General features: G+C 62.1%; 1 protein-coding gene across 5 annotated transcripts; it reads left to right on the top strand.

The window, feature by feature from the left end:
• The first annotated feature begins 3,311 nt into the window (after positions 1 to 3,311).
• Positions 3,312 to 10,496, top strand: PABPN1L (PABPN1 like, cytoplasmic). Of its 5 annotated transcripts, XM_030820321.1 has the most exons (9): positions 5,126 to 5,296; positions 5,476 to 5,599; positions 6,752 to 7,480; positions 7,912 to 8,047; positions 8,223 to 8,290; positions 8,724 to 8,830; positions 8,917 to 9,004; positions 9,415 to 9,557; positions 10,013 to 10,496. In XM_030820321.1, the coding sequence occupies exons 3-9, from the start codon at positions 7,235 to 7,237 to the stop codon at positions 10,050 to 10,052; spliced, it is 828 nt and encodes a 275-aa protein (XP_030676181.1). In that variant the 5' UTR covers positions 5,126 to 5,296; positions 5,476 to 5,599; positions 6,752 to 7,234; the 3' UTR covers positions 10,053 to 10,496. The 5 variants fall into 5 exon arrangements, with proteins under 5 accessions (XP_030676173.1, XP_030676181.1, XP_030676188.1 ...); XM_030820328.1 differs by lacking the exon at positions 8,917 to 9,004; XM_030820313.1 differs by lacking the exons at positions 5,126 to 5,296; positions 7,912 to 8,047 and adding an exon at positions 3,312 to 4,079 and having other exon boundaries at positions 8,724 to 9,004.
• The last annotated feature ends 1,973 nt before the right edge of the window (positions 10,497 to 12,469 follow it).

The following is a 12,469-nucleotide window of genomic DNA, read 5'->3' as shown; positions in this document are numbered from 1 at the left end:
GGGGAGGGGACAGGGACAGGCGGCATTCTTGTGTTAGGGGTGGTCCCCCTGGTGGCCATGAACACCCGTGCCCATGGTTCCGACCTGCAGTCTGCACCTGCAGGCATCTGCCTCTCTTCCGCCAGGCAGAGGGGGGTCTGGACAGAGGGTCTGGGCAGAGGCCACACCTGGACTGGGGAGAGTCACCCTGTCTCTACCCCTTCCCGGCTGCCACCTCCACAAGCTCACAGATCACGGGCCAGAGGTGCAGCCTGCCAAGGTGTCCTCCCACCAGCCACCGTCAAGACAGGACCATGGCAAGCCAAACACTCTTCAGAGCCTTTTCCTCAGACCCCAAACCAAACGGCAGCTGCATCTCCCATCCTGAGACCACAGCCAGGACAGGACGGCCGTGAGGTGAGGGGCTCCCAGCCCCAAGGCCCGGCTGGAGGATGGCCTGATGGGTTAGCAGAACCAACGTGACCTCTTTGGAAAAAGGCTCATGATGCACGCCCCTCAGCCTTTCCCACCCCTCCTCTCACTGCTCCTGGTCCTGGCCAGCGTCGGACCCAGTAAGCCTTACCCTGAGAGGGCCTCCCAGTCCCCAGCAGAGCCCAGCTCTGTGCTATGGCGGTGCACCCAGAGGGCTCCTTCCAGGCCAGTCCTCTGACCTGAACGAGGGAGAGACCAGCGTCTCCCATGGCGCTCAAGGAGTAGGTGTTGGGAGGGGCCAGATGGACACCCCCAAGCCCCTCTGCCTGCCAGAGCCGCCCCAGGACCTGACCAGGGGTGAGGCTGCAGTACTGGAGGGGCCAGCCTCCCGGAAGGGCCCACGAGGCCCAGCCCGGTGGGGACAGGCCGCAGAGGCCGAGAGGTTCAGTGATGCGGGGGCTGGCGGGAGAGCCAGTGGCGGGGGAGGGTTCACCCAAACGACACAGTAACGGATCAAGACGGGCCTAAAGGGCTCCTATTTGCCAGTTTTTCCAAATAGATCCTCAAGCTGACACCAAAGCCTGACTCCGGCATCGACCCCCATCCATCCCAGCCATGTGCACGCCAGCCCCTCCGGCCTCGTGCTGGCGCCACCCGGCCCCCAGTGACTGGTTCTTCTCTCTCATCACTTTTTCTTCTGACCCATCTGTCCAGTATCCCAGAGATCACTTTTCCCCACCCCCAGCCCCCACCCTTCCCCCCCAACCCCTGCACCCCCACGTGCCCCACAAGCGTGTCCTCTGTGTGTCCTCTGGCCACCCACACAGCCATCCCTCCATCCCACCCCACCCTCTCCACCCACGGACCCCAGAGTGGCACCAGCTGTCCCCCATCGTGTGCCAGTGACAAGGGCTGCTCCTGTCAGGACCTCAGCTGTTGCCCTAAGGGAACCTGCTGGTAGGCGGCAGCCTCTCCCGTCCCCAGCCCAGTCCAGGACTGCTCCAGACACCTCCAGGGGCAGATAAAATTCTGCTGCAGGTGCTGTGAGCAGGTGGGACCAACAGCTTGCAACAGCTCTGGCCAGTTGGGGCCACCTGGAGCTCGAGGTGGGTGGCCGGGGGCCAGGAGGACACACTGGGTGGCGGCCCGCACACCTGCCCGGGGTCCCTGACCAGGGCACCAGGGTGAGCACATTCCCCGGCAGGGCCGAGACGCTGCGGGGCCGCCCTCTTCTCCTCCTTGTTTCCAGGGGTCAGTGCCTGGAGGGGGTGTCCCCAGGAGAGGAGGATTGACCCCATGCAGCCTCCTTGAGACCCCAGCACTCTTGGAGCCCCACTCCTCGGGGTGTACTCACAGGTGCCAGGCCCGCGTCCCCTTTCCAGGGATCCCAGATGCCTCAGAGTTGAGTCCTTACAGCCTGAGACTGGGGACTTCTAGGAACAGACCTGCCTGGATAAATTCCGCCAGGAGTGGTGGGGGCCCCCCAGGGTCCTCTGCAGTCTCCCTGCCCTGCATGATGAGCGTGCTGGCCAGAGAGGAAGACAGTGAGGAGGGGGGAGTCCATGGCGCTGGCCTCCCAGAGGCCCGCCAGCTCCCGTGCACACTTCAGAGATAAGGCCAGGGCACTGCTGACAACCCCTGCTCTGTTTTCCCAAAGTTCTAGGAAACTCCATTTTGGACACTTTCTGTTCTTTATGTTTCAATCCAGCCAAGCCCCGGAGTAGCTTCCCAAAGACCCCGAGGAACGGGAACTCAGCGTCAGTACTCAGAGTGAAGCCTGCTTTTGAAATATGTGAATGACGGCAACAGGCCTCCCTTGTACCCACCTGCCTAGGGTGGAGAGCCCAGCCAGGCCAGGTGTCAGCTCCCCAACCCCATCTGCCAGGGCCAAGGGGGTCGGGCCGGTGAGGACCAGGCTGTGGCACAGCCACGTGGAGCCTGGTGGGGAGGGGACTTACTCTCTACTTCCTCCTTCTCTTTTTTTGAGTCCCCCAAAGGAGTTGAGTTGTTTTCCTGTAGTTGTGAGAAGCCCATGCCGCGGATCTGCAGGCTGTGCAGGGCTGCGAGGTGGCCCCCGCCGCCCCGTCTGATATACTATGGGTTTGGCCTGTAGACGCTGTGAAATGCAATGGTCGGGTTAGCGCCGTGTCCGTGTAATAAAGCGAACGTTCGCTGTCGCCTGGCTGTTCCTTTCCTTGGGTCCCAGGAGGCTTCGGCTGCGCCTCGTCTCACCCGTGAATTCACTAATTACCTGCTGCGGCTTCTCCGTGCCCGGCAGGGACGGGCCTCCCTATGCACCACGCACAATGCAGGAACAAACAGGCCAGTGTGTGACGTGCGGCTGGGGCGACGGGAAGAGGCAGGGCGGGAGCACACAGGCGGGGAGGAGCGGCAGCCGCAGCCACGAGGGCCCCTGCAGGGCTGGCAACAGCTGAGCCTGCAAAGGGGACGTTCGGGGGGTCCTGACTTTACACCCGGGAGATGGTCCTGAGGATTCCAAGACTGGAGCCCCTGCCTGAGCAGCACCCCCTCAGACAGTGCTGAGGCTGGGACCATGACCACTCCGACCCCGATGGGGGACACGGGACCTCAGAGGACACAGACAAAACTGAGGGGAGACCAGGCGAGGTGGCTCAGGCCTGTAATCCCAGCACTTTAGGAGGCTGAGGCAGGCGGATCGCCTGAGGTCAGGAGTTCAAGACCAGCCTGGCCAACACGGTGAAACCCCATCTCTTCTAAAAATACAAAAAATTAGCTGGACGTGGTGGCAGGTGCCTGTAATCCCAGCTACTTGGGAGGCTGAGGCAGGAGAATCGCTTGAACTCGGGAAGTGGAGGTTGCAGTGAGCCGAGATCGCGCCATTGCACTCTAGTCTGGGCAACAGAGTGAGACTGCATCTCAAAAAAAAAAAAAGAAATGAAAACTGAGGGGACAGAGGGGACCTGAGGGTGGATAGCACAGGAAGGGATGGCTCACCCCTCTCAGCCATCCCCATGGGGCCCTGGTGTTGGGTCACACTTGGATCCTGTCTGGAATAGGAGTTGGGCTGGGCGCTGGTGCCCCTGGGGCCAGGCTGCCATGAATCCTCAGGCCCGGCTCTGGGACAGGGTGTATTTGAAGAGCGTCACTGGGAAGGCCAATGCCGTCTGTCCCCTGCCAGGCAGCTGGCAGGATCTCTGGCCAGGCCTGGTGTGTCAGCAATCTCAGACAGGGTGAGGACGACAAGGTTTTCCATGGCCAGGGCCCGAGCTCAGAGCGGCATGCGTCAGGGCCTGGGCCGAGTCCAGCAGGCTCTGGTCTTGGACGGAACTGGCTGCAGTCCTGCCTCTGACAGGGAGGTGGAGGCACGGGTGCTGGCAGACCCTCTGACACACGGGCACAGACACACGGGGCAGGGGGCTCCATCCCAGCAGGAGGGGCCCAGGCTGAGGCCGCACTCCACCCTCGTCTGGCCAACCCTGGCCAGCGCTCCTGTCCTCAGTGCAGACGTGGGCGCTGCCCCTGAGGAGCTTGGTTTATACGGGGAGAGCTGGCCAAGTCATCAACACTGGACGGACAGCAGGAAAGGCGTGAGGACAGCGGCTCTGGAGGGAGGAGGAGCAGCCCGGCAGGCTTCCCGGAGACAGTGGCACCGTGCGCAGGGGGAGGTGTCCAGGGACCACGAACACGTAAGTGCGTGGCTGTGTGGAGCCAGGGAGAGGGGAAGGGGCGTCCAGGGCCGTAGCCGGGTTCCAGACAAGGCCCGCTCCTCCCTGACCTTATGAGCCTGCCCCAGAAAATCCTCTGGGTGGTGAACAGATGGGGTGACAGCATGGTCTTCAGTCAGCCTCCTGGAGGTGTGAAAAGAAAACAAAATTTCACGACCTAAAACTCACTAAGCCAAAGGGACAAGTCAAGCTGGGAGCCGAGTCACACACACCTGCCTCCCACTTTCTTCCTAATTGGACAGCTACGATGATGAAGGAGCCTGTGCCCCCTCAATGCGCTTGCAGGGAAATTCCTTGTGGGTCCCAAGATCTTGGCTCTGAAACAGTTCTGCTGGATCCCACCCAGACACTGTGATCTAGGAGCTTATCTTCCCAGGTACGGGACAAAGGGTAGAGCTAACATCACCCTCCACTCACCGGAGGCGAATGCAAACCTGCCAGCTTCCTATTCCCTGTGGCAGTTCTATCCTCTGTGGAAACGCAGGGTTGCTGAGCGTGGGGCTACGTAATGCACTCCTCTACCCCCACCTTCCATATTTCAAAATGTGCATTTGGTGACTGCCAATGAGAGATTCAAAGAAACGCTACCGCTTGCCTTTTATCCGCCCTCCCTTTTCTTTCCTTCCTGTGTTCCCCTCCTGCCCGCTCTTTCCCTTTAAATATAAAAGCCTCCAAACCCTCTTTGGGTTTTTTTGTTTTTGTTTTTTTGAGACAGTCTCACTCCGTCGCCCAGGCTGGAGTGTAGTGGCGTGATCTTGGCTCACTGCAACCTCTGCCTCCCGGGTTCAAGCAATTCTCCCGCCTCAGCCTCCCGAGTAGCTGGGATTACAGGCACCCGCCACCATGCCCGGCTAATTGTTTTTGTATTTTTAGTAGAGACGGGGTTTCACCATGTTGGCCAGGCTGGTTTTGAACTCCTGACCTCAAGTGATCTGCCCACCTCAGCCTCCCAAAATGCTGGGATTACAGGCGTGAGCCACCTCGCCCGGACTCCCAAAGTGCTGGGATTACAGGCGTGAACCACCACGCCCGGCCTCTAAACCCTCTTTGGAAAAAGCAGAGCACAGATGTTGCCTGTGGCTTCGTGTTCCTTTTTCCTGGGTGCACCCTTAACCTTGGCAAGATAAACCTCTAAATTGATTGAGACCCATCTCAGACACCTTCTGGCTTTTACAGAGGTGAGAAGAGAGTGGGTGCAGGAGCCTGGGTCCCCAGCCTGTGGCAGCCTCCATGTCACTACCTGCTCCCCCTGAGCCCCCAGCCCAAGGTGGAGGAAGGGCCACCCTGGGTGGGTGGTACATGGTGCAGCAGTACGGCTCCAGCCTAGGCCACGCTGTGTCTCTCTCTCCTCCCCCAGTCCCAAATTCCCAGGAATCCCAGCCCCACTGACTGAACACTGGGGTGCAGTCACAGAGAAGATGGCCTTGGCCTGGGGGTGGCAGCTGTGCAGGGGACCCCGTCCCCCACCACCGATGGCAGGGGTAAGAGCCATGCATGACTCCCTGGCCCCAAGTCCTTCACAGAGTGGGTGGGAGACGGCAGCACTGGAGACGGAGGCCAGAGCAGACTCCAGCAGCCGCGGTGGCAGATGCAGAGGGAGGCGTGAGGGCAGACCGGGTCACGTTCTCCTGCAACCCTGCATGGGTGAAGCCAGGTGCAGACACCACTGGATGCCCAAGGAATTCCACCACAGTAACTCACACCGTCACTCCCCAGAGCCCCCACCCCACAGTAACTCACGCCGTCACTCCCCAGAGCCCCCACCCCACAGTAACTCACGCCGTCACTCCCCAGAGCCCCCACCCCACAGTAACTCACACCTCACTCCCCACGGAGCCCCCACCCCACAGTAACTCACGCCGTCACTCCCCGAGCCCCCACCCCACAGTAACTCACGCCGTCACTCCCCGGAGCCCCCACCCCACAGTAACTCACCCGTCACTCCCCGAGCCCCCACCCCACAGTAACTCACGCCGTCACTCCCCGAGCCCCCACCCCACAGTAACTCACGCCGTCACTCCCCAGAGCCCCCACCCCACAGTAACTCACGCCGTCACTCCCCAGAGCCCCCACCCCACAGTAACTCACGCCGTCACTCCCCACGGAGCCCCCACCCCACAGCAGAAGAATTCTGGCCTCATGGAAGTGGCACCCATCTAAAAGATGACCCAGGCCACGTGCAGTGTCTCACGCCTGTAATCCCAGCCCTTTGGGAGGCCGAGTCGGGCGGATCACCTGAGGTCAGGAGTTTGAGACCAGCCTGGGCAACATGGTGAAACCCTGTCTTTACTAAAAATACAAACAAAATTAGCTGGGCGTGGTGGCAGGTGCCTGTAATCCCAGCTACACAGGAGGCTGAGGCAGGAGAATCACCTGAACCTGGGAGGCAGAGGTTGCAGTGAGCCGAGATCACGCCACTGCACTCCAGCCTTGGCAACAAAGCAAGACTCCTGCCTAAAAAAAAAAAAAAAAAAAAGGCCCGGAATGAGGGTTAGAGAGGCAAGGGTCCCTGGGGACTCCATAGGGGTCAGGATGCAGAGACAGCTGTTGCTGCCCCTCCTCTGGGCCCAGGACCCCGCCCCGACCTGCCTCGGCCCTCCCATCCCATGCACCTACCCTCGGTCCCTGCTCAGGCCCTTCCCTCCCCCCAGACCAGCTCAGCCCCTGCCTCCCCTGGTCGGAAGCCACCTCCCCAGCCTGCTTGGATCCTGGTACTAGAAGAAACCACTGCCGTGTTCCCACTTGGATTGGGTGTTCATGCCGTGTGATGTTCGTGCCGTGTGGATGCTGCTGAGGTGGGAACCCTGTGACGGACCAAGGCTCCAGTGAGCCACAGCGTGGCCGGGCAGAAGCAGAAGAGACCAGTGACCCCCACTCAACTCAGCCTCTCCTTCCTCCAGGGAGTGTCCTGGAGGTACCTGTCTGAGTGACAGGGAAGGGGCGGGGCCAGGAGCCAAGGCTGGAAGCTCAGCCCCACTCGGCCTTTGCAGATGCTCTAGTGGGAGCAGCTGGCCTCAGGGAAGGGCTTAAAACTCCAGGAGAGCCCAGGCAGGTGCGGACGCGAGGGGAGTGGAGGGGAGGCCTCGCCTGGCCCACCTTCCTTCTGCCCTTCCACCATGTGGCCCTTCCCGAACCGCTCTCTCTTCCCACCCCCCACTCAGGCCTGGCTCCAGACGGTCTCCTCAGACCCTGAGGCCCAGGGCTGGGGGGCCTGGAACGAGACCAAGGAGATGGTGGGGCCAGAGGGTGGGGAAGAGAAGGAGGAGGAAGATGAGGCAGAGGAAGACCAGGATGGGGATGCAGGCTTTCTGCTGTCTCTGCTGGAGCAGGAGAACCTGGCTGAGTGCCCAGTGCCTGACCAGGTAACAGCTGTGTGCAGGCCCTGGGGATCTCAGGGGACCTGGGGCACAGGGGCTGGTGGAGACACGGGGGCTGGTGGAGACATGGGGTCTGGGTGACGGACGGCTACGGCTGACTTAGGAGGGGAGAGGGCCATTGCCCACCTGCCTGGACGAAGGTGGCAAGGAGACCCCCCCGCCCCTGGCCACACAGACTGCAGGGTCAAGGTGGCCTTTCTGGCCTGGGGAAGGGCCCTTGAGGTGCAGTTTTGGGGGCTTCTCTGCAGGGGCGAGTTCATCACCCCAGCCAGCCGCCCCAGGAAGGAATGTCCCTGTCCAGAGAAGGGCTGCCCCTTGGGGCTGTGACCCTGTACTGGAGCTGGCAGGCCACACACCCACCTTCCTCGAGCAGAGCCTGCAGGCTGCCTGCCCCGCTCAGGGCCATGTGTCGGCAGGAGCTGGAGGCCATCAAGATGAAGGTGTGTGCCATGGAGCAGGCCAAGGGGCCACCGCGGCCTCCGGGAGTGCAGCACCGGGCCGAGGAAGAGGAGGGCACTGCAGCCGGGCAGCTGCTGAACCCTGAGACGATGGGTAGGAACCAGGGGCACAGGCAGCCCCCCACTGAGCGAGGGTCCCACAGTTTCCATGAGGGTTGGGCCTGGCAGGCTCCAAGGTGTCACCTCCCCTATGAGCCTGGGCGACCTTCCCCGTGAGAGGAGTGAGGAAGGAGCCAAGGGCCTGCGGGCCTGAGCTGCGTTCTCCGCAGGCTGCCCCGTCCCTGGGACCCCGGAGGAGAAGGTGGAGGCTGACCACAGATCCGTCTACGTGGGCAACGTGAGTGCCGGGCGGGGTGGGGGGCAGGCAGTGAGTGGGGCCCCATCTCTTCCAGGGGGTCCTGCGTCCAGCCATGGGCCAGGCAGCCTTGCTGGGAAGGGGGCTCTGACACTGGGGGCAGCCCCATCCCCTGGAGGAAACACTGGCCTGGGCACATATTCCACTTTTACAACATGAGCTGGAATTGAGGGTTGCAATTGAAATCTCCACTTTTGAGAAGCTTTTTAAAAGGCTCCAACCCTCCAGAAGGAAGCGCTCCATACGAGATACCCTTTATTTTCTTCCCTCCATCCCCAGCAGGGGTGTGGGGTGCAGGCCTGGGGCCATCCCCGCCACGGGGCCCAGCCGTGGGGTTTCTTTCCCCACCTCTAACAAGAAAGCCCCGAGTCAGGGCAGGCGTCTCCCTCACGTGCGGGTCTGGGTCTGGGTGCAGGTGGACTACGGGGGCTCCGCCGAGGAGCTGGAGGCCCACTTCAGCCGCTGTGGGGAGGTCCAGCGAGTCACCATCCTGTGCGACAAGTTCTCTGGACACCCCAAGGGGTCAGTGTGGGGCCTGGTGGGGGCACTGGCCGTGCGGACAGGGCCCGGCCTCACCCCTCCCCTCCCTTCCCTGCCCTTTCCCTCAGTTATGCCTACATAGAGTTTGCCACCAAGGGCTCCGTGCAGGCCGCCGTGGAGCTGGACCAGAGCCTCTTCCGGGGCCGGCTCATCAAGGTGCGCCGGTGCTCCCCAGGTCCAGGAACATGAGCGAGAGGGGCTGGCCCACTGGCCCTGGGACACACAGCAGCACCAGCTGGCTCCTCTCTGCACAACATGTCTCAGGCACGGTGCTTGGCTGGGCCTGGACAGGATGTGGCGGGACCCTCAGACCTGAAGCTGGGTTTGGTCTGCAGTGGCGTGGTGGGGAAGTGTCCCCTCTCGGGGGGAGCCCCCTCTGCGGGGGTGCTGCCGTGACGGGGTATCATAACGACAGCTATGGTAGGCAAAGGCAGGGGACCCTGTAGGCCCGAATGGCATCCTGAGCCGGGCAGGACCCCACGCTCCAGGGTGGTGGGGGCTGCAGGGGCTGCAGGCTGGGTCTCGGCTGCCCCTTGAGGAGGACTCGAAACAGGCCTTTGCCCCAGGTACTGCCGAAAAGAACCAACTTCCCTGGGATCAGCTCCACAGACCGCGGGGGCCTTCGCGGACACCCAGGCTCCAGGGGGGCACCCTTCCCCCACAGCGGCCTCCAGGGCAGGCCCCGGCTCAGACCACGAGGGCAGAATCGGTGAGTGGGTGCCTGTGGGGGCAGCCTGGGGGCGAGGGCCATGGGGGGGCATCGGGGCCTGGGGATCAGGGGCGGGAGGGGGTCCCTGAGCTCGTTCCTTATGGGGCTGCAGGAATGTACCTGGCGGGGCCTGGGTGAGGGCTGGGGCTGCTGCGTCAGCTGGGGAGGCGGGTACTTTTTGTAGCCTCTCTGCTGGGAGAGGTTGACCCCTTCTTGTTCCCACAAAGGCTCCGGGGTGGGCTGCAGCTGCCCCAAGGGGCTTTCCTGGCGCTGCCTTTCCCTTTCGTGGGGCTCTCCCAAGAGAGCAGCTGGGAGTCACCAGAAAGGCCCCTGGGGCATCTCCTGAGCAGCCAGGTGACCTCCCTGCGTCCCTATCCTGCTGCCCCCCCGGGGCCCTGGGCCACCACCCCTTCCCCTCTGGAAGGCCACTCACCACGTGTTCTCTCTCCATGCAGGGCCCGTGGAAAATTCTCACCATGGTTTTCACCGTATTAAAGGGAAGGCCCGATTTTGAGAGAGGGGCTGGGGGCTGGGGGCTGGGGGCTGGGGACGGGGTCAGGAGTAAACCACTTGTGCTCCATCCTGGGGCTGGGGCAGGGAGTGGGGCGGGGATGAGGCCAGAGGAGAGGGGTGTCCAGAGCAGCCGCTGGCCCCCTCTTGGCCGGGGGGTGGCCCAGTAGGGCCTTGTATGGTGGCCCAGACCCACGGCCACAGCCACGAGTCACAGCCACGGCCCAGTGGTGGGCCTGGCATGGGCGCCACGGGGATCTAGGGGGCTCTGGATGGTGAGGGAAGGGAGGGGCAGAGTCCCAGGCAGTGCCAGGCCAGCTTGGGGTTGGCCTGCTCGGCTCTTCAACTAAGTCATTTTAAGAAAAATAGAAACATGTCTCTTAATGGTGAAGCATAAATTATTAAACTTGGGCACTTTTTAAAAGCAAATAGCAGCAGCAGTCCTGTGCATTCCCCCCATGGACACAGTTCCCTTTGCGTCTTCCCCTGGGACAGGACACACAATTCCCTTTGCGTCTTCCCCTGGGACAGGACACGCAGTTCCCTTTGTGTCTCCCCTGGGACAGGACACAGAAGGCGGCTGGTGGGCCGTGGCTGTGGGACGGGGACAGGGCTCTAGACCCCTCAGGACAGCAGGCGGGCAGTGTGCACAGGCTGAGGTGGTGTCAATGTCACTGCCATCCTGGTAGGCTGCGACTGCCTATGTGTCAAGGTGCCCCCCACCTCGTAACCCTGCCCTGGCACCACATGTCCCCCACCAAGTGACACAGACACCCGGGACGCTGGCGCTTGTCAGAAGCTCAGGGAGCAGAAGTGGAGGTCTCTGTCCTGGGCACTTTGACGACTGTCCCCTCTGAAAGCACAGCCAGTTAGGCTCTCTGGCTGCATGCACAGCCACGGAGGCCCTGCTTATGTGCACACACCTGACTCCAGCATTCCACGACTAGCAGCGCCTCCCCTTTGTGCCTCATCAGGCTGTGTGTTAATTCCTGGAGCCCTGTGCAGACCAGCTCCTATTCAGTGGGCTGGTGCCCACCCACCCCTCAGCCACCTTCCTCCAGCACCAGGCCAGATGCTGCTCCCGGGAATGAGCCACCCTCCTTCTTCCCCACCTACACCAGCCTCTTCCCCAAACCAGCCCCACACCCAATCTTGGGGTCTTGGGTCAGTGTTGGCCTCTGTACTGGGATGAATGATGCTCCCCAAAATATGTCCGTGTCCTGATCCCCAAAACCTGTAAATGTGGACTTCTCTCGAAAGGGTCTTTGCAGATGTGATTCAGCAAAAGGTCTGGAGACGGTCCTGGGTTCCCTGTGGTCTCTAAACCCAACCACACACTGGTTACAGAGACCAAGAGACGCTCCAAGACCGCGTGAGGACAGAGGCAGAGGCTGGAGCAGTGCCGAGGATTACAGGTGCCGGCAGTGGCTGCAGACATAGGCTGGAGCAGACCCGCCCCAGAGCCTCCAGAAGGAGCCAGCCCTAGCCACACCCAGCCTTCAGACTTCTGCCTCCAGCGCAGGGAGGGAATGCATTCCCGTGGTTTGAAGCCCCTCCATGTGGTGCTCTGTTACAGTGGAGCCCTGGAGACTGAGCTCTCTGGCCTCATTATCAGGATACTCGACCAAGGAGCCACCACGGCCCTCCAGGATCTGCCCTGATCTGCCTGAGGTCCACTCCGGGGCCCGTGGGCACTGTGGTCTATGAGCTGCTCTACCCAGGCCTCTGCTGGTTTGCCAGGGAGTCTGGCTTCAGGGTGGGCTTGAGGGGGCTGTCTCAGTGTCAGTGAGAGCCAGGCGTGGCCCAGAAGGGAGGTCCAGCTGCCCAGCCGTCTAGGGCGGGGCCTGGTGCGGACTGCTCACAGCTGGGGACTGCAAGAGGGACCTGAGGCACACACAGCCCTTTGCAGATGGCAGCCCCTGCCTGCTCAGTACCCAGGCCCAGGGTCCGGCCCTCAGTGAGGGGTTGCTGCTGGCCTTGATGTGGGTATCACGCCCATGGGTTTGTCGGGTCCCTGGTGGTATTCTAGCCCATGTCACAGGTTAGTTCCTGTCCGTCTTTAGCCTTCTGTGTGGCCACTGCAAGGAGACAGCGGAGTGAGCCTGCGGAGTCCCTCCTTTCTTGTGGACTTCAGGCCTGAGCAGGCCAAGGTGGAGGAAGAGCTGGGGGAACCCCTCGGCGTGGCCCTTACAGGTGATGAGACCCTGCGCCAGGACCTGCGGAGGCCTTTGTGGCTGCGTCGAGAAAGATGCTCTGGCTGGCTCAGGTGGGCAACTAACAAGAACAGGCCCCTCTTCCCCAGCCTGCGGGAGAAGAGGCAGTATCGCTGCTGCCTGAAGGGGAGGAGGGGCTGCCCTATGTGGTGTCCAGCAGAAGTCACCTGGGGTCAAGGAAGGAGCGGG

This window comes from Nomascus leucogenys, chromosome 2 (genome assembly GCF_006542625.1).
Source record: "Nomascus leucogenys isolate Asia chromosome 2, Asia_NLE_v1, whole genome shotgun sequence".
Taxonomy (NCBI): domain Eukaryota; kingdom Metazoa; phylum Chordata; class Mammalia; order Primates; family Hylobatidae; genus Nomascus; species Nomascus leucogenys.
This window is presented reverse-complemented; position numbering and strand designations above follow the sequence as displayed.

Coding starts and splice junctions, on each gene's coding strand:
- PABPN1L (XM_030820313.1), top strand. CDS start 7,235: ATGTGGCCCTTCCCGAACCGCTCTCTCTTCCCACCCCCCACTCAGGCC. Junction 7,481..8,222: donor AGTGCCCAGTGCCTGACCAG/GTAACAGCTGTG, acceptor CGTTCTCCGCAG/GCTGCCCCGTCCCTGGGACC. Junction 9,005..9,414: donor TCCGGGGCCGGCTCATCAAG/GTGCGCCGGTGC, acceptor CCTTTGCCCCAG/GTACTGCCGAAAAGAACCAA.